A 21,239-nucleotide genomic window follows, 5' to 3' on the forward strand; every position below is an offset into this window, starting at 1 on the left:
AGGGCACACAAGGAGTCGGTGCAGTGCAGTATGAGGGCTGTCAGCTTGGGATGGCTGCTGCCAGGTGCAGGAGACTTACCCGAGTGATGCAATCTTCCTGCTGGCTTCCCCATTGGCTTTGCTTATGGGAAGCAAGCAGGGAAGGTCACAAATGGCAATCACGTGATCTTCAGACAAAGCATCCTCAGGTCTGGACTGGTTTCCAGAATTTTCACCAGTTGGTAACCCTCACTATGCATTATGTAATTGATCAACATTCTTCTAAAATTAGACATCTATACCAGGATGCAGTACATGTGGCCTGGCTAATACTGAATACTGTACTGTAGCTCAAAATTAACCTAAGATTAGGGAACAATTTTGTTACTCTTGCAGTACCAAATATATTATTTTGAACTCCCTCGTACAATAAACCTGGCAAGCAACCTTAAGTAAGCCATTATTTTTCAATCTCATTATATAACTTTGGAAATCTAAGATATATTCTAATCTTTTAACATTGTTTAACAAATATCTTTCAGAACCAAATTATCTAGAATTCTAAGCATTTCAAGAGTTGAAGTGACTCTTTACAAGTATACTTTCCAAGTATACTGATCTACTTTTAGAAAATCAATAGCACTATTATCCAATTTCATTAGTTACTGAAGAGTTGTGTTTTGCTTTAATAATAGCATTAATGGAAAGTTGAACCTGTATAGTATAGTTACTTCTCATTTTTCCTTCCTCATCAGTTTACTAGATTTAAAACACTTTGTTATGAAAAATCATTAAAAAAGTATTGGGGTTAATATACTGAATGACTACAGGCAACAGAAATTAAATTAATTATACAACCTTTCCCACTTAGGCATGTTCCAGATGGGTTAGGACTGCAATTACAGTACCTGGGACTTGTGATGCCAATGCATTTGAAGGGCATAAGGTTATAAAAACAGATACCACATATAACCGAAAATGCTGGTATCAATGGGCTTTCCCTAATCTTGACTAAAGATAGATCCAACTCATAGAAAGTAAATACTATAGTTTCTCTGACAATGACCATCTGGTCTCTATTTAAACACCTCCAATTTTGTATCCTAAAACTGCAATCCTATCCCATTTAAAGGGAAGTAAGTCCTGCTACACTGCTAGAACTACCTTGAATAAAAGTGGATAGGATTTCATGATATTGCTGAGGATAGCTTTTATTTTTACTCTGTTAATTTTCTATTATCTAAAATGTTCTTAGTCAAGGTACAACTAGCAAATACACTAACATTAGGAGAAAATAAAAAATATAAATTTATCTGTATAAAGTTTAAAAAAAACCATTGCAAAGGAAAATCAAGTCCATACTTATTTTAAAGTACATAAGCAAAGAATTTATTAGATAGCAAGTTGCTAGAGAAGGCAAGAACATTCTCCTTTGCATAAAGCCTCCAAAAAGTATAGTAAAAGTATTTATACTATAGTAGCAAATCAAATCTAAAAACATCCCTTCATTATCTTTGTTTCCTTCCTTATCAATACTCAACCCAGCTCTCATTATGTCTAATTATTCTCACCCTCTCCACTGACCCTGCAGCTGGCCCATTTATCACATTCTTTTTTGGAGATATCCTGTCAGATAACAGGTTAAAATGGCTTCACTCTGATTCATTCACAAATCACCTCCACACTATTTTGAATAAATTTTATTTTTAAAGATTTGTGTGAATACCTAAATACAATGTAAATACTATACACAAATGACTGAGGTATCAATCAAATTTCTGCGCTTGAAAAATTGGGGCAATATTTTAATTAACAATTTCATTTATTTCAGGTTTTTCAAAATGCATAGGTTACAAATGCCATGATATGTCAATATTGTAAAACTAAAAAAAATCACAAACAGAAGATTGACTTGTTCATTCCAAATAGGTATGCATCACTTTACTCAGTGTAATAGTGGAAAGGATGGACACTTTAGGAATAAGCTCTCAATTTTCTTTTTCCCATGTTAAAAAAATGTTATTTTGAGGAAATATTCAAAACACATGAACCATTGCTAAAACAAATACATATTTTGAGTGAAGTAAAGAAAATAGGTTCTAGTATTAAAATATTTCTCCACATTCCTCAATTGAGTCTCTGAATTCAGATAGTAATACCATAATCAACACCTAGTCTAATATACAGGTTTTTCTCAAGATTACAACCTGCTGGCTAAATGTTAATTATATAAACGTCTTTTTAAATTATTCAAATCATTTATATTAATATCTTGCAAAACAGTTACTGTGGCTTTTGTTTGGCAAGCATTAAATTTAATAGTCATCAAGCAACAGAGGTCTATTAGTTCTCTTTGGCAATTCTGTAATCCCTCCTTAAGCTTTGGATACAGGACAGGATCTTTCCTCAGTTGCCTCATCTCAGGCACAGAAAAGCCAATCAAGCTAGCTAGAATCTCATCAGCAAATTCAACTTCTAGATAAGCTGTCCCATCAGATATTTTTGCTGTTACGCTCCAGAAGCCGCTACTGCTTGTGAGCTTTCCTGTAAGAGTTACTATAAATGCTTTAATTTTCACAGTAGTAACATCTCTGGGCTTGCTACTTAACAGAACAGATAAATACGTAAAAGGAGGCATATCTAAATCAACTTTGTGACACTTATTTTTTATTTTGATCATCTGTACCTGCTTAGAACATAATTTGAATTCTGCATTAATGTCAGTTACTTCATCATTCAAGATTTTAGAGAAATTCTCATTGATTTTACTACCCTCTAAGTTCTGGGTGTACTCTCTATTATGATTTATAGTAAAGTCTCCCACGTTTTCTTCAAATGTATCATACATTCCTCTTTCACTAGATTTTTTTTCTTGAACAGCTTGATTATTTATACTAGTATTAGTATTCAGAACATGTATCTGTTCTTGCTGGATCTCTTCTACTAAAAGTAAATCATCATCCATTGAAAATCCATCAAAATTGCCTTCCATATTTTCTAGAACTGAAACAGTTTGTTGTTCTTCATTTCCCGAAATTAACTCTGCAGGTCTTTGTTGTAAGCAGTTCCTAGAGCTGGGAGGAAGAGAAGGCATGGTAGAATTTAAACTGGTGCTTCTGCTACAGTATCCACTTTCAGGAGGAACTTCATTTATCCTTAATGCACCATTTTCCTCAAGACTTGCCAGAAGCTCTTCATCGGAAGGCCCTAATTCATTGTCAGGCCTTGGAATTTCACTTTCACTAATACCAGACCTGACAGTGTTAGGACTGCAGTCTTCTCCAATTAGCCTAGCAAGTACTCTCTCCAAACCATATGTCTCTAAAAGGCTATCAACTTCACCTCCTAATAATTTCACATTTTCTGGTTTAAGCAAAAGAACACCTAAACGATATGCAACTTTCCCTTGTATCATAACTTTGGTACCTGGAGGTAGACCACTATGGAGTTGAGGAACAGGCTGATATTCCATACCTTGGATATGATGTATGCCATCAGTCATTTGCAGCAGAAGCATTCGAGTAGGATTTTCCTCCCATGACCTTAAGGTTCTCTGTGTATTAGCGGTTATTTCCTCATTTGAAGTGTTTTTTCCTCTTATTTTTTGCAACTGGGAATAAGCAGGCTGACTGACATCAACAACTGAATCAATTTGCACAGAATAGAAGCCATTCAATTCTCCTTTTGGATCATTTAAAATGCAGTCAGGCAGAACAGGGTATTCAAGATCTCTGAGATCTGTAAGAAGCCACTGCTCAAAAACTTGCTTGTTAATAGCAGCCAGAGCCAAATTGCTTCCATGATGTTCTTTTTCAATCCAATCAATACAAGCTTCTAGCCATTGTGTTGGTACTTTCACATGCCAGGTAGATAAGAGCCAAGTTTCCACTCTTAGTGCAACACCGGATGTGGTCATTTTCTTCTAAGATAAAAAGAAAAAAAAATGAATGCCCTGATGTGAAATATAAGTATGTATTAAATTCTGATTAAACAATTGCCTAAATTCACACAGAAAATGACAGTAACATAATTTAATCCAGAATGAAACTAACCAAAGTAACCTACCAGTTGATCTACATAAAGAAAATCAAAGTGTTTTGTAGGTCAGTTGATAAGCAGCAAATTATGTACTTTTTCTCCAACACTTGCTACTATCATACCATTCTACTGCAGTTTTCAGCTGAAGCACTCTTTCCTCTCAACACATAAAGACAAAGAATTTATCAACTGTTTTACAGTATTTATTCAGAATTGCAAACTGAGAAAAGATGCTTCTTTTAGTTTTTTGGCATTACATAAATCATTGGGGAGGAAAGTTGGTAGTTTTGGTGCATGAGTTGCATAATACCTTCTAATACCTATCCTGACTCTCATGCCGTTGATTCTTCTCTTAAATTTAAGAGTATGACACAGATTATTCCTTATTAAGGAAAGTAATACTGCTGTTGTAGTAAGAAGCAAGCTCATTTATCACAAGGCTTACTTTTAGTCAAACACGCATAAAAACGCGCAGTAAACGCTGCAATCCAAACCATATTCATTGAAAATAGTAGAATATAGTCTAAAAACCACACTTGGGACTAAAGTGCACGATTATTCTCCAGTTAAAAATGTACAAATCAATACGAACTTCAGCTTCAGAAAAACAAGGTGCTGTTTTCGGACATCTTATAGATTCACCTCCCTTTCCTCAATGCTGTTTGATTTCAGTGTTTGATGAGAAACCCGAAGACTTTCTCTTCTCTTACCACTTCTGCAAGAAGAATGCACACGTTTAACCCTTAGGCCCCTGCCCCACGATTTGAGGAACACCCGACTCCCCTTTGGTCGCCAAACCACCGACGTCCAACCCTTTCCCCTTCTCCCGCCTCCTTTTGTTTTAAGCGCCAAAGCGAACCGAGAACCAAACTTCCTCAGCTCTCGCGAGAATTCCTCCCCCTCCCTATTATCGAGCGTGAGGACGAGGCGGAGTTTTCATCGACGCCATTTTGTTTTTCCCTCACACGCACCGATTTGGGTCAATTTCGCTCTCCTTGAAACAGCTCTAACAACTATAAAGCGGTTGGGATCGATTTTTTTTACATTTTTTTTCACAGTAAGTACCCACTCTCTAAACAGGGGCGAAAGGAAACAGAAAAGATAGTTGGAAGGGGCGATAAATACTGGTACCTTACAACGTCACTCGCTTTAACCGCCTGAGGCAGAATTAGCGGTAGTAGCGCGCCGACAGTTGCCACGGAGGGCGGGAGTGATGCGCATGCTGTTCCCAGGTAAAGAACGACAGCTGTGACAGCCAATAAGCATGCAGCGGTGCAGCAAGCGAGCCAATAAGAGCGATAGTGGCGCGTGTGAGTGCGCGCGCTCTTGCTTTGCGAGCTCCTATCGTACTCTGGAGGCAGCCAGCTTCGGCGGCCACTGCGTGCTGAGGAACCAAGCGGGCCTACCGGAAGGCTTTTTCTGACCGTTTACTTTCTTCCACCTTTTGTTGGTGGGAACTAGATATCTATATGTAGCGTCCTCATACTTGGGCCTACGAAATTATCGGTACGTGTATAAATGGGCAATTGTCTTCGTTGTGGGGCGGGCCAATATTATTGCAACATGGCGGGAGAGTCGTTTCGGTCTTTGCTATCCCATCCTCCTCCGTTGATTGCGAGTGCCGCATGGCTGGCAAGAAGGCGACGGGGCTAAGCCCAGTAGTCCACAGTAGCTGCTGCAGGAATCATGGCGGCTGGTTGTAGCTGGGAGGGGGGAGGAGAAGAGGGAGCGAGGCGTTTCCTTTTCTTGATGGCCCTGTCGATTGTGACGGACCTCGGTAGGCCCCAGCACCCTCTTCGCCTTCCCTCAAAAGTCGGCAAAGAGGTCTCAGGCATCTTTTGTGTCTCTTGAGCCGGTGAATTTCGTGTTCTGGAGCCGCCGCGTGGCGGTGCTTCTTCCGCTCCGGACTCCTCCTAGCAGCTCGTGATCGCCATTACTGCTCAAGCTGGTGTTAAAGCCGCCATTTTTAGTTGCATTTCATCAAAGCTAGTCGAGATTACACAACTACAGTCGCGACAAGGTTTCACCTTCCTTCGTGATCTCCTTTTGGGAGGGAGGACAGTCGTTTACGATAAGGTGGTTAAATCAGGCCCGCCTGGTTAGAACCAGAAACGAGCTGTGGTTCCAGACCTACAGTCCGGCCCTGTTCGTAACTCGCGCGATCGAGACAGAACGGGAGATCTTTTTTGAACAGAGCATTACGTTATAGCCAAGAATCGGGTTTCTGTCGTCTTCGCATAAAACCACTGTTTACAGTTAATCTTGTTTGACGCTTCCTCTAATACCGTTGTTGCTCCTGTCGATTAGTAAAAGGACTGTAAATAGGTTTTTTTCCCCCCCAGCAGATGACCAAAATCCTTTGTGTGCATTGAGTATATATTTTATCAGTTATAATGAGGTTGTACTAAACATGAAGGTACATTGTATTTTCTTGCAATACCAGGTTCATTACATTTTAAAATCTTTTTTCTGTTGATTTCTCCTATTTCAGTGTTAGAACATTTTTGGTTCTAATTGTACATTAATTGCAAGTTCACCAAAACAGTTTCCAGTCATATTATTTTACAATTCTGAGTTGAGCTATATTCATTCTTCTTTCTGAGAAAAGGTAAAGGGCAATTTAAACTTAATATAGAGATTATTTTCTTTTCAACATTTTAAAAATATAAAAACAAAAATTACATATGCTGGAATTTAGTTTGATGACCTGATCTGATGTCATAGTTTGGTTAGTTAAAACAATTATACTTAAGTTGGAATTAATGTTAGTTATCCAAGAAAGCAACTTGCACTTGGTCAGAAAAATCAAGTAGCAGAATGTGATTTTTTTTCTTCACAATAAATATTTGTGCTTTCAGATTTAAATTGTTAAAATTAACTTTTAGTGCTGATTAAAATATAACATTAGCCATTGATAAAGTTAGTCAAATAAAATACTGCAGGATAGCAATATGTTTAGGTACATTTGCTGATCTAATTTTTATTTTAATTCTTGCAGCTTAGTGTGTAAATTGAGAGTCAGTTCAGTTTAGTGGTTAAGGTACTGGACTAGAAGCGGGGAAACCTAAGTTTTAGTCCTGCTTTAGACATGGAGGTCAGGTGGGTTAGTTCAGACCAGTTGCTTTCTCAGCTCTGGGAAGAAGGTAGTAACAAATCTGAAAATATTGCCAAGAAAACTGTGTGGACTTGGCCATGTAGCTGCCAGTTGCCAACACTGACTCGACACACACTCCCCTGTAAATTAACAAGATCATCACTTCATGTATGTTGCTTTTCATAGGCTACGTGATTGTTGATCCCGCCCAGAAGATTTACTTGGCAAAGATATATAATACTGGTAAGTGCTGGCAACCCGTTGCTAACCTCTGCATGTTCTTTAGAAAACTGAGGATTCTGTTTGAGCACTTCAGTATATTTATGTTTAATCGGTTTTGTCTTCAAGTTTGAAAACAATGGAGACTGAACAGCAAGAGGAGACCTTTACTAACACAGAGACAAATGGTAAGTTTATAAATGATAAAATGCCTTAGTAAATTTACAGTACTGATTATATAATAGGATTTATTATGGGCCTCAAAACAGCAACTAGAACTTGGAACATGATCCCAGTATTCCAGGTGAGGGTTTAGGGATTAGTATAAATTTGTTTTGCTGTCAATTATATCAGTAGAGAACTGTCTTTTTAATACATTCAACAAAACCCTGCTTGAGATTTTAAGATAGTCTGTTAGACCCTCATTTTTAATCATCATTGAAATTGAATTTAAAAGATCAAAAATAGTTAATTCATTTATGTATTTGAAATACTTATCCTCCCCAATCCTGGAGGGCTTTGTTAATGCTGTTTGGGTAATGGTGGCTTGTGGTACATCTTTATATGTTAGAGAAGTAAATTGAATGAATAATGCATGAATAAAAATGTGTGCCCTGCTGCTTCAAGAAGTCATTAAAAAGTGATTTTTATAAATAGTCCATTCTCTTAAATATTAGGCAAACGCCCAGCTGAGGATATAGAAGAGGAACAGGCCTTCAAAAGGTCTAGGAACACTGATGAGATGGTGGAATTGCGCATTCTGCTTCAGAGTAAAGTAAGTTTATTGTTTATTTGCTAATTTGCTGACCACATTGACCCCCCCATCCCATTTATTTTCCACCAAAGCTATTTGGGAAATCTTAATCTAATTCATAACTTTTTTTTTAGAATGCTGGAGCAGTAATTGGCAAAGGTGGCAAAAATATTAAAGCACTTCGTACAGACGTGAGTATTTACAAACTAAACCTTGATTATTTTGCAAAACATAGCATTAAGAGTACATTTCTAGTAATGCATAATTTAAGTAGTTGGCTAGTCCGAGCCATTTGTAATTATTTTTAAACTCAAGTCTCAGGATTCATTCTTAGAATTATGACATAAAGTAATGTGGTGAGATTCCTGTCCTTTATTTTATAGTAACTTTACACAGAGCTGTACTTTATTTAATGTTCTATACTTGAGAGTTTATATTAAAAAAATATTCACTTGTTTTTGGAAGACATTACAGATTATTATTCTTTACTTAGATATACAATGATTTCTATGCAAACAGGCTTATTTCTCTGATAGAGAAAGATTCATATGGTTATTTTATGTATAGAAACAACATGGTAGCTACATTCTCATCTGGAAGGAATTTTAAGTGAACGTGACTTTAAATATATTTACATATTTTTAGTGGGTTGACTCTTGTGAATAGACACGTTTAGCGTTATCTAGGCTTTATAGTTTAGCACCAAACTTTGTAAAAAGCAATATTTTTATTGTGCATAATTTTTCAGTATATTAATAGTAATATTGGTATTTAATGAATTATTTGGCACTACATTGTTTCACATTGTGTTTGATATTTTCATTATATTGTAAAATAAACTCTTGTAGAATGTTATAACTGTCAACTTTTAGTTACTAGATCTGAGGTATAAGCGAGAACTGGGTAGTAATCACTTGTACATTAACTGACCTTTCTGAAGCTAGTGTACTTAAAATTTCACATACCTAAATCCAGATTTCATACATATAATTCCTGGATTAGTAGTGGGTTTCCCTATTTCCCAGGATTTCGGTAAACTGAATCTCTACAGATCTTGTGTCTACCCTCATGAGCCAGCCTGCTACTGCAGCTTTTAATGTTCAAAGTAGTTTAGGCCAAGTAACTCATTATTACGGTCCATAACTGTTAAGCCACAGTCAATGTAGCTATCCGTTATTGTGTTAGTCTTCAGAACAACTTAAGCTTGTAATGAGTATAGTTTGTATTAAATTAAAATTTATTGCTTTTCCCCCTCTTCCCTCTCCTTGTTTTTTTGGCCATATATCTCTCCGTTGCCCATGTACTGGATCGACTTGCCCCTGCGTTGCCCACCATGACGTTGGCCCATCCGCCCCTGAACGCCCATGTGAAAACCCTGGTTGGCTATGCCCAAAAATGTGCTCGTTGCCAAACGGGTGCCTTACTTGACAACTTCTGATTGAATGCCCATGCCCAATGCCAACATCCACGAACGCCAATGACCAATGCAGTACAATGCCAGTGTTTCAGTCCCAGACAGCAGTGGCCCCGAGCGGTATGTCCCAACAGTTTATGCCTCACTGCCTGATTAGAAAGAGAGAAATGTATATTATTACCTGCCTTTTATATAATTAAATAGTATCCCCGTAGACGGTGTATTGTTTTTTTAAGTTTTCTGTCTTATTTTCCCCATTAAGTCTTTTTTGTCACTGAACTTTTACGTGAGTTGCCCACCCAACAAACCACTAATGTTATTTCAATGGAAGGAGCACAGCTTCAATTGTTGTATATTTGCTGCATTGTAAATCAGATTGTTTCAAAATAGTCTCTCGCTCTGCTCTGTCTTTGTGGCCCACCTTGCTCCCCCAGCATTGCCTGTTCATAATTTTTCTGATGAAATGCTAACTCCTGGTTCACTCTCCTTCACTTCTCATTTGTGTTGTCTTTTTTGTCTTGCGTTTGTATTTGTTTTCTTGCAGAGCCCATTAGTAACCTAATTTTTAACTGGTCTCATAACCCTATTCCAAATACAGTGTTCACCCCTTGCATATTCACATGTTTCCTATGAGAAGGTGTGCCAGTTTAACAATGTAATAGCGAGGGTGTCCTAAATTAATGGTGGCGGGGAACATGAATATTCACTCCTGCTTTCAATTCTTCATCAATATCTTGTCCACTTAATCTGACTCCTTCCAAGAAACTCATTCGCTATCTCCCAAACCTTATTTTAAACTTGTACCATTTATATTATTGGGCATAAACAAAGGTGCATGTTCTGTATCTTCAGTAAACAGGCTTAATTAAGTGGGGAATATTAATTGTAGGTTCTGTTCTATAATTTTATTTATAATCTGCATACATACGAATATACAACTTACTTCATTTCCCCCTCCCCTCTTTTTGTAACACCTTGATGTGATTTAACAGTATACTGAGTATAAGTGCAGATATTGAAACAATTGGAGAAATTCTGAAGAAAATTATCCCAACATTAGAGGAGGTGAGTATTCATCTGTTTCAGATTACATAGCTGAACCTTTAGATCTGGATGCACTTGTTTTGATAATTAACTTTCTTCACCAATTAACATGAGAAAGCATGTCTAAAGGTGGTGGCATATATGGAAGAATAATATATTGGGATTATAGGAACCTAGGGACTTCTCTTCTACAAAATAAGATCATATTGCTATCTAGTTCAGTATTCTTAAATTGATTGGCAACCATTTTCCAAGATCTCACCGCAGACATTCTCTGCCCCTCCTGATTAGTGAGGTATTTTAATATTCCAGACACTGTACAAAGGTCACTGTCTAATCATATGCTGATAGGTAGGGGTATTTGGTCTTCCAGTATATACAACTATTTAATGTAAAAGAAATAAGAATTATCTGTATGGAAAATCTAACTATTACTGTAAAACCCTCAGCAGGATTATTTGCTTTAAGTATCAAACTTCCAAAGCATCACAATTGTTTGAAATATAATTTTGTTTGAATACCAGTTAACTGTAAAGAACTAGAATGGTTTTCTTCAAATCATAGCACGTGTAATTAGAAGGCTAAATCTAGATCTGGTAGGTGGTGAATTCTGGAAATTGGAACAGGAGAAAACATCATGTAATGGTGCTGTTTTAATTACACATGTATAAAACTATATTTTAAAAAGATACTAATTTAAACTGTTAAACTTGTTTTTCTCTTTAATTTCTTATTCTTCATAGTACCAGCATTACAAAGGAAGTGACTTTGACTGTGAATTAAGACTATTGATTCACCAGAGTTTGGCTGGAGGAATTATTGGTGTCAAGGGTGCTAAAATCAAAGAACTCCGAGAGGTAATGAAATTTGTCATTTGGAAGTCTTAAAAATACATTCTCAATGTAGATGTTGCCAGCTTGCTTGCTTGCTTATTTCCAGCATCTCTGTACCAGCCCAGTTGCATATCTGTAGGCCCAGATATAAATTCTTTATAAAACCAGTTCATAAGAATTTTTTTTTTAAGTATCTAAAATAGATTGCATAGGAAACAGAAGTTAAGTCTCCAAAGGCCTGTTGGAAAAACTGTTTTCTGAAAGGTGATATTGGGTGAGAGAGTGTATTCCAGAGAGTCAGGGCATCCTTGCATTCAGGCCCCCACTTTCTGAATTGAGGGAACTCAAAGCAGAATGAATAGGCTATTCAGAGTCAGCTTGGAGGAGACGGTCCCACAGGTATTCTGTGTCTTTACGCTATAAGGATATACAGGTTAAAACTCTTAAATAAATCCTACTTTGACACCTATTGGAAGCAGATGCAGCACCCAAAAAGTAGGTGTTCTGTTGTCGAACTGGCTTGTACCATCAATGTGTAGGCTGCTGCATCTTCTACCATGGCACTTTTTGGGTAGTTTTCAGAAGCAACCGTACTAGATGTCAGAAATAGTCTGCAGTGAGATGTGAAATTATGAGAATAAAGTGCCTCAGAAGTAACATTGTAAATACAGGTGAGGTTTAGTGTCAGGTATGCTTGTAAGATCTCAACCTCAGAGAACCTAGATATTTTATTATGTGGAAATATGCTTTTTCCTTTCAGTGAAAGAAAGGGAGATAATTCTGTCTTAATTTATTTTAACTTTGATTACTAAAATTATCAATGGTGTCCGAGAGGGTTGGGGAGGGTGTACTTAAATCTATTTCTCATTTTACAGCCAAAATCAATATTGTTTAAAGTTTCTAGATGCCTTTTTTCTAGTATGGCTTATACTCTAGCGACTGGAAACAACTGTACCACTAATATGGTAGCGGCAGCTTTTTATGTAGTCAGTATTTTGCTAGCATAAAGAGTCACCAAAGATTGTGTTGACTAAAATAGTTAAATATTAATTCAGTGGAACACAAAGCCCATGTTTAAGTACCATGACAAGCAGCCTAACTGAATCAATAATTTTGCAAAATTAATTAGTGACACCGTATTATATACAAATTTGATTGTTAGAATAGAAGGAACATTAGCTGTTGATACCAAAGACCGTGGTACAGGTAGTTCATTTCCATTACCAAAAATAGTGGCTGAGCAACACCCTGAAAACTGCATTATAACATGTAGATCTATTTTAGACTTTAAAACTTGGAGCTGCGATTCTGTTTTCTTTACTTTCATGAAGGAATACGATACCATAGAATTTCTTGAACATTTAGTGGTCTGATATTTATCACCAGTGTTATCTTTCTGGATGGTTGATGTGTTTGATAAACTACTCTGCCAGTTAACATTCTTTCCCATGCCAGCATATGACATTCCACATTGTATTATTTTCCATTCCATGCTTTTCTAGCATCTGTGTAAAAGATGCTATCCAGAATTATAATAACCATCTGGTTGAAGGTGATTGAAATGAAATCCACTACAGGCAAAATTGACTTTTCACTTCAGATATAGTGGAAGAAGCTATTCTGGGGTGGTTTTACTGAAGGTTAGAGCTTGGGGAGATACTCCTAGATCCAGGTGCCCTGTACCTTACTCTGGCCGTAATAATACAAAATAATGTATTACTGCTATGTAATAAATAGCTGACCTCATAGTAAAATCATCAGTAGGTACATATGAAATGTTTGATTACTGATTTAGGATGTATGCTTAATTTGACAATGCTACATATGTTAGATTTCAATTTATTTCAAAATAATTCCCTGGGTTTTGGAGGGGTTGGGGTTTTTGTTTTGTTTTTTGAGGCGCATTAACAAGGGGGAGGATTTGCTGGGATATGCTGAAATTTATGCTGTTTTTATACAGGAATTAAGGATGTAGAGGTAGATTAACTATAGTATTAAAGCTGTGATAACTGAGCATTTGGAAAGTAAATTTGGTTTTAAATCAGTTTTATGAATCTCCTGGTTTTAAGTTTCATAACGTAGAAATGGGACAATGAAAGGAGAAAAGTAGGTGAAACAAATGTTACATTTGCACACTTCTACCTACTATGTAGAATATTCTTTCTCTGAGGACTGCATTCCACTTTATAGGTATCTTACTCCTGTACACATTGCAGTCATGGCACAGAGAGATAGGTGCACTGAGAGAACTGTGACTTCCTGGCCAATCAGCTGCATAGGCCTTCATGCACAATTATATATAGGATGGACATTATATTATTTTTTTCCATTGAATCAGATGTTTAATTGTTCATTAAACAGGAATCTGATGCATTGATAGAAATCAACCTTTGCTGAGGGAAGTATGGGGATGGCTTGACTAGGACCATGTCAAAACCAGCTTAATTTTAGCAAGTGTCCATTTACATTTATGAGAGGCCAAACAGGAGGCTGCTAAGACTGGGCTGCTCGTAGGTGATAAGCTTGAGAATTTCTGAGGTTTTTCTCTAAGGAGCTGCCTGTATGTCTGTTTAACTTGGTCTCAGTTTATTCAAAATGCAAATTTTAACAGCTGTGTTTTCTTTATCAAGCTTATTTCCTGGGTTTAAAGCTTGTTCTAAAATACTTCCATATGTCATTTTCTTGACAGAACACTCAAACCACTATTAAGCTTTTCCAAGAATGTTGCCCTCATTCTTCTGACAGAGTGGTACTAATTGGTGGAAAACCTGATAGAGTTGTGGAATGCATCAAAATAATACTGGATCTTATATCGGAGGTAATTTAATCTAGAACACATTTGCATCATATCTCCCTTATGATCATGTCTGTCTAGAATTGTATACCTAGGCATATACTAATGTATAGAAAGGCAAAGCTGTTTCAGTAATACAGGCTTGGATTTTTAAAGCGACATTTCTAAAATAAATATTAGCTGGTCAGTACTCTTCATTTCGTTGCTGTTTTATTCATTGTAACATATTAATGCTTTTTCGGCAGAGTATATTAATAAGCTAATGCAATACAAATATTATAAACTTAAGATGACTATATTAAAATTCACTTATGTTTCCCTTTTTTATATTAGTCACCAATAAAAGGACGTGCACAACCTTATGACCCCAATTTTTATGATGAAACTTATGACTATGGTGGATTTACAATGATGTTTGATGACAGAAGAGGGCGTCCTGTGGGATTTCCAATGCGGGGCAGAGGGGGCTTTGATCGAATGCCTCCTGGCCGTGGTCGTCCCATGCCTCCACGAAGAGATTATGATGATATGAGCCCTCGCAGAGGACCACCTCCTCCTCCTCCAGGTCGTGGTGGTAGAGGTGGCAGCAGAGCTCGCAATCTTCCTCTCCCTCCCCCTCCTCCTCCTCGAGGCGGGTAAGTTTACTTTGTAAAAGCTCTCATTAATATCTGCCTTGAGTAAGGTGTGCTGTTAAGCAGAGCTGCGGGAGGAGATGCAGAAATTACAAGTCAAAATAGCACTTTGTGCAAGATTTTAGTAAGAATGGAATAGAAATAAATTGAACTTTGGTGGCAGGATATTGTTCCACTAATTAAAAAGCAGTGATGCACCTCAAACTTATTACCAAATCAATTTGCCAATTTATCTGGGGGCTCTGTATTTTGAAATGTGAATGAGGTAATGGAGCAAAGTGAAATTGCAGTATGATGCAGGTAAATATTAGAAACTATGCATTTTCTATTCCTAAGGGACCTTATGTCTTATGATCGAAGAGGCAGACCTGGGGATCGCTATGATGGAATGGTAAGTTTGGTTTAGTAGAAGAAATCTGAGTATGTGAGCATATCAGTTTTTCTAATAAAAGAGTAGAGATTGAATGCCCTTTAAATGTTCCTTATTGTTTATAATTCACTTTGAATTGTCTTTAGCAAGATTTCCAAAAAGCAAATATTAAGTTGGTTATACATATTTTTTTAATCAGCATGACATTTGTGTAAGGAAAATGTGCCTTCTAAATTTGGAGCAATTTCAGCTAGTTTTAAACTCTAAACTTTAAAGATTTAAGTGAAGTTTGAGAAAACAGATTATATATTCTCACTACTTTTTAAAAGCTTAAATATAAAATTACAGTTAAGTTCAAAAAAGTGGGATATTGTTCAGCTCTGTACCTGGAGTTTGAATGTTACTCCAAATGTGATTTGCTGTTTACAGAATGGGGATGTGCTCCCAAATTTTCCTAGTAAGAGGAATGAAATAGAGAAGTTAAGAAAGTTTGATTGTTGGCAGTTGCCCATTTTTAAAGCAACTACAGTAATTCTGAACTTTGGAATATATTATTGCAGGAAAAATTAGGCAACAGTTTAAGTGGCTGTTGGTACAACTGTTGTATGCAAATATCAGCTTAAATCCATGGCTTTTTTCTTCCTGTTGTAACATCACCTGACCAGAACTCTACTGAGACTTGTGGAATTGTGAGGAAGAATTTATTTCTCCCTGCTACTAGTGCCACAGAGTTCTCCACTGCTGTTGAATATGGGGGTGGGGGTCCTGAGGAAGGAGAGGAAATAAAAATAGCTGCCTTTCCTCTTCCATCAGTGAGATTCCTTTATTAAATCAGTAGCTGTCAGAAGCCCTTCTATTAATGAGAAGCAGTATTTGGGACCAACGTTTACTTTACAAAACTGAAAAGTAAATCAGAGAAATTGAATTTTGAATCCTTATGAAAAACTTCATTTAAGCCTTGCTCTAATTATGTATATGTATCTATAGACATAGATATGTACTCCCAGCACACTTTTGATTTAATTTATAAGTTAATGTAATTTAAACCATTTTGTATCCATTATATGATCATATGCACACATAACTAAATTGCTTTGCTGTTCAGGATTTTTTTTCCCTTCAGTATGTAACAGTAGTTCATCTGAGCTATTGGAATTATGTGAGAATGTGAAGATTTTGCCTTGTTAGTGCTTTGTTTACAGCAATACAGAAATATATTGTGGCTGAACATATTTCTTGTCTGTTAAGGAAGTTCTTGTCCTTTGTTGTTTTTTATCATGAGCCAAAGTGTTTTGCTGTTGCTTTGAAGTAAGACAAATTGTGATTAAGGGTTCAGTTCTGTATCTGCTTATAATGGGATAAGCCCCACTGAATTCAGTAAACTTGCTTCCAACTGTATGATTGTATTTTTAAGTCTTAATGTTTAATCTGTACAGTGTACTAATTTGCATAAAGCAGAATATGCATGTTCCTGGAAGTATTCTATCTGCATAGGATGCCAGTAGAATTGTTTTACCAGAAAATATAGAGTATTGACGTACTGAAATTGATAAATAGCTTTTTGAGTGAATGTGTTTTAAAATCATAAATTGGAAGTTAAACTAATTTAACCCCAAAGGATGAACTATGTTGTTCCCTTTATCTCTAGATAGGAGATGTGTATTTCTATTAATGTACAGCAAATTGTAAAAGCATTTGACTAAAAGTGCCCGATTCTGTATTATGGCGGTCAGATAATACACATAGGAAGTAAAAATTATACTGGATCTAGAAATTTACCCAGTAGACTTTCATTGGCATTAGAAGAAGGAATAAGGTGATTCCTCTTTGATTTCCCCTGCAGCCCTGAATTGCTGTTGTCCTTCTAATCAACCTGTGGTGTAATACTTGGGCTGCAGATGACCCACACTTGAGTGGGAAGCTCTATTGGATCCAAACTTCTTCTCTGAAGATTCTTTGTATTTATTGTATAACTGGAGCAAGTCTGGATTAATTAACATTGTCATAGTGTATTTCAATCTGTAATTCAGTAATAAATAACATTCTGTGTATGAGTATGCTTAAATTGCCAGTATTTCGAGACAGGTGTCTTGTTTTTCTTATTCTCATACTGTAATACAATTCCTATGATAACTCAGTATGCATCTGACATCATTAATAGTAAAATTGTAGTCTTTCATACAATTATAATCAGACATATAATTTAGAACTTGGCTTACAAGTTTGCTTGAAGATCCTCACTGATTTGATTTTCCCCCCCTCTTCCCTCTTTGTGCTGTGTCCTGCTTGGCAAGATGATGCAGTGTCATGTCAGTGCTTGTGATGACATAGAAACACCAGAAATGGTAGGTACATTCTTTCTCTCTTTTAGAGTCATGTGATTTGTTGCAGATTTGAAAAGAAAAAATTGCTTTTTAAACATACTCTTGATACAAGGGCAAATTAATCAAGAGCTAATTTTACTAATAGCTTGCCCATAGGCAAAAGCTGCTACATTTTATTAAATTTGATTGAGGTAAAATCCTAAATCTTCCCTGAAAATAATTACCATTGAATTTGATGGGATATATTTCTAAATAGGCAAATACATGCTTTATCTTTGATAATTGTTTGCAACATTTTTCCCTGCATTTTCAGTTTGAAATTGTATCTGATATGAAGTCTAAATACTTGTTAATGCAAGAGGAAATTGTGGGTTATCAGATGCCTGCTTGGGTCTAAAGATACATGAGACATGAAATAAGAATTTTCTAACAATCGTAATTTTTATTTTGTGGAATACTTTGATAACATTCAGTTATATAGTTTAAAATTGCTTATGTGGAAATTTAGACTTTGTTTTTATTCTCCCTTTTTTTGGTTAGTTCGAGGGTGGATCAGGATATGGTAAGCTTTCACGCATATGTATTGAACACAATTTACAGTTTAATAATTTAAAGAGCAAGATGCGTATGTTTTAAATTAGACTATTCTTATGCAGGGGGTCGTGGTTCTTACGGAGATCTTGGTGGACCCATCATTACAACACAAGTAACAATACCCAAAGATGTAAGTATATCTATTTACTTTTGACTTTTCTTAATGAAAAGCAATTTTCTAGGACAATTTGTTATATTTGCCCAAGTTCCAGTACCAAATTTGCACTCAGTTGAGACTATGAAGAGAGTCTGTGAAAATATTTCTTATGTTCACACATACCAGTCATTATTTATCCATTTGTCATGCTAATTATGGGTTAGAATGTACTAGTTCAGTAAAATATTCTGTACTAATTAACTTTATGTTTTCAGCTGGCTGGTTCTATTATTGGAAAAGGCGGTCAGAGGATTAAACAGATACGCCATGAGTCAGGAGCTTCAATCAAAATCGATGAACCCTTAGAGGGCTCAGAAGACCGAATAATAACTATTACAGGAACACAGGACCAGATTCAAAATGCACAGTATTTACTGCAAAACAGGCAAGTTGCTCTTAAGCTGTATTTCTTAACTTCATGTAGATGTATTTTGCTTGTGTGTTGTTTTTTAAGGAGAGCATTTAGAGAAAAACAATTCAGTCGTACTTTATACTAACTTCTCAATTTAGTAGTTTGCCTTTCTCTTCTGTTTTCCATTCTTACTCAGTGAAGAAGCACTCAGAACTAATCTTTCAGGAAGTGTCCTTAACCAAAGCAGCTCTCATTTCTCTGGTGAAAACTGCTGCAAAAAAACCACTTTAATCTTATTATATAGAGCCTGTAGAAAATATAGAAGATTTCAGTTGGATGTTGGTCTAGTTCTGTGTGGAAGACTAGTGATTTTGTTGTTTTTAGATTACTAAAGTGACAACAAATCGCAGTCTACCATATGGCACAGTCCATGCCTCTACAGGACAAGTTGAAAGCTATTGTTGCTGTTAATGCAGCATTTCACACCGCTTCCTTTTCTGCCATGTATAACAGCTTTAGATTTTACATGCTTTATTTCCTTTAACACCAACTATTTAGTGAGCATCTTGTAATGTATAACTTTAATTTTGCCTGTAGATTAGCTACTAATTATAAGTTGACAAGTGTTATTATGTATTATCTAATTTTATTACATTTGTAAATGTATTTATAAATATTGATTCAAGTTGTTTGTTCAACCATTCTAATACATGCCTTTTTTTTCTTTTTCCTTATAGTGTGAAGCAGTATGCAGATGTTGAAGGATTCTAATGCAAGATATTTTTTCTTTTTTATAGTGTGAAGCAGTATTCTGGAAAGTTTTTCTAAGACTAGTGAAGAACTGAAGGAGTCCTGCATCTTTTTTTTTTTCATAAATCTGCTTCTGTTTAAAAAGCCAACATTCCTCTGCTTCATAGGTGTTCTGCATTTGAGGTGTAGTGAAATTTTTGCTGTCACCAGATGTAATGTTTTAGTTCTTTACATATAGGTGGGTGGGACTGGGATGGCTTGCAAAACTAACATTGGTATTTTGAAACAGCAGCAGAGAAGGTAGATTTTATTTTTATTTTTTTTTTCTATGTTGGTTGTAAACTGTAATGTTTTCTGTCACTTGTGAACCCATCTGCTTTATACCCCCCCTTTTTTTTTTGAAGTGGGGTAGGAATACTGATAGTCCACTTAACCCCAACATCCATTCAATGCAGTGTGCAAAATGTAAGCACTCTTTTGTAAAATGTTCTATGATTTTAAAAATAAATTTAGTGAAACAATTCTTGCAGTCCTTTCTTTATGAGTATTTCAGTAGCTAAAATACACACTCTACAGTCTACATTTATTGAGCTTGGCTTTTTTTCTTCTCTACACCAGAGGAGCAGAATACCAATTCAGATATTTTGGTAAATTGGAAGTATTGATTGCACTGATTCTAACTTTGGTATGTGTAAAGAAATTAACATACATTAAATGGTTTTCTTTCTGTTGCTCAAGTTGTATTTCCCTAATTATTGTATTGCATTATGTTGGTTTGAATAAAATTTTACAAAACTTGTTTTGTCAATTAATAGCAAGCAATTACAGAAAATACTGAAAGCTTGATAATAGCCTTGGCAGTTTTGCCCATTTCCAACTGTAACTTGTTTAATATGTTTCCATTGTACAAAGATTTGAATGAAACAATTGTATCTCTTTCATATTGACTGGCATAGGAAATGCGTGCTAAATCAATCTGGATGTTTTCATGTAAAATCCTAGCCATTTGTACGGATAGTTTCCAAGGTTATTTCTTTTATTGAATAAAATAAAAATTGTAATAACATTGAGTTGGATGTGGATGTGACAGATCCTGTTTTTAATAGGGGTTTGTTTTTTTGGTTACATTTAATTGCAAGCTAAATAGAAAACAACCGCTCCTTTCCAGTTTGCAATTATGGAATATTTTAAAAGCAAGACCATGCAAAAAACACTTTCAACGTTGTATAAGCAAAACAGTCCGGTTTTACGTTATCTGGCCAAATAAGCCTTGAATTCAGTGGGACTTTCTAGAATGGATGATAGATATTCACTAGTGAGGTTTTTAGTTTTTGAAAGAGGTGTTTCTGAGTGTTTACCTGTACAGGGAAGAAGCCCAGATATCAAAGGCAGGTCCCTGGGTTTCACGTTTGAGTGGCCTTTTAAAAATGTAAAAAAAACCAGTGAGGCCTACGTGTTGGTATAGAAAGGATTGCAGCAGTTTGCTGAAGAGTGAAGATTTTGAAGGGTTTCCTATTTCAAAACTGCATGGACTTTGCCATGGAGTCTCTAGGAGCCAAGGTGGTCTCAAAAGGCACCCCCCCCACATCAATTTTTAAGCCGGTTTGATTCAATGGTTAAGGAACTAGAGTAGAAGCAGAGAAGCTCGAGTTCTGGCCCTGTCTTAGGGACAACGAGGATGACTGGGCCAGTCACCACCTTTACACTCCGTGAAGGTCACTTTTGGAAAACGCCTAAAAATATGTGTGGACTTGTGTAGCTGCCAGGAGTCAACACCGATTCTTAAGGCGCAAAAAAGAAAAACCCCACCAAGGATTTACCGTTCCGCAAACTAGAGGAAAACACGGACATTGCTGATAGTTATTAAATATAATTCTACGTGTATTCTACG

General features: G+C 36.2%; 2 protein-coding genes across 6 annotated transcripts; one reads left to right on the forward strand and one right to left on the reverse strand.

Annotated features, from left to right (window-relative positions):
* Positions 1-1,520: 1,520 nt before the first annotated feature.
* On the reverse strand, positions 1,521-5,260 carry RMI1 (RecQ mediated genome instability 1). Of its 3 annotated transcripts, none has more exons than XM_025169038.2 (2): positions 5,149-5,260; positions 1,521-3,901 (listed from the first exon to the last, which is right to left on the reverse strand). In XM_025169038.2, the coding sequence occupies exon 2, from the start codon at positions 3,893-3,895 to the stop codon at positions 2,201-2,203; it is 1,695 nt and encodes a 564-aa protein (XP_025024806.2). In that variant the 5' UTR covers positions 3,896-3,901; positions 5,149-5,260; the 3' UTR covers positions 1,521-2,200. The 3 variants fall into 3 exon arrangements, with proteins under 3 accessions (XP_025024806.2, XP_025024807.2, XP_025024808.2); XM_025169039.2 differs by lacking the exon at positions 5,149-5,260 and adding an exon at positions 4,728-4,871; XM_025169040.2 differs by lacking the exon at positions 5,149-5,260 and adding an exon at positions 4,610-4,871.
* On the forward strand, positions 4,945-19,869 carry HNRNPK (heterogeneous nuclear ribonucleoprotein K). Of its 3 annotated transcripts, none has more exons than XM_007431998.3 (16): positions 4,945-5,074; positions 7,298-7,354; positions 7,460-7,518; positions 8,008-8,105; positions 8,219-8,275; positions 9,575-9,618; positions 10,491-10,563; positions 11,286-11,399; positions 14,065-14,193; positions 14,503-14,804; positions 15,138-15,192; positions 17,466-17,516; positions 18,036-18,057; positions 18,137-18,219; positions 18,462-18,631; positions 19,336-19,869. In XM_007431998.3, exons 3-16 carry the CDS (start codon positions 7,470-7,472, stop codon positions 19,367-19,369), a joined length of 1,281 nt encoding a protein of 426 aa, XP_007432060.1. In that variant the 5' UTR covers positions 4,945-5,074; positions 7,298-7,354; positions 7,460-7,469; the 3' UTR covers positions 19,370-19,869. The 3 variants fall into 3 exon arrangements, with proteins under 3 accessions (XP_007432060.1, XP_025024811.1, XP_007432059.1); XM_025169043.2 differs by having other exon boundaries at positions 19,396-19,869; XM_007431997.4 differs by lacking the exon at positions 4,945-5,074 and adding an exon at positions 5,345-5,523.
* The last annotated feature ends 1,370 nt before the right edge of the window (positions 19,870-21,239 follow it).

The sequence above is a fragment of the Python bivittatus genome, unplaced genomic scaffold (assembly GCF_059951505.1).
Source record: "Python bivittatus isolate LINGU-HERP-01145 unplaced genomic scaffold, Pbiv_v1 ctg000850_np1212, whole genome shotgun sequence".
In the NCBI taxonomy this organism is placed as follows: Eukaryota; Metazoa; Chordata; class Lepidosauria; order Squamata; family Pythonidae; genus Python; species Python bivittatus.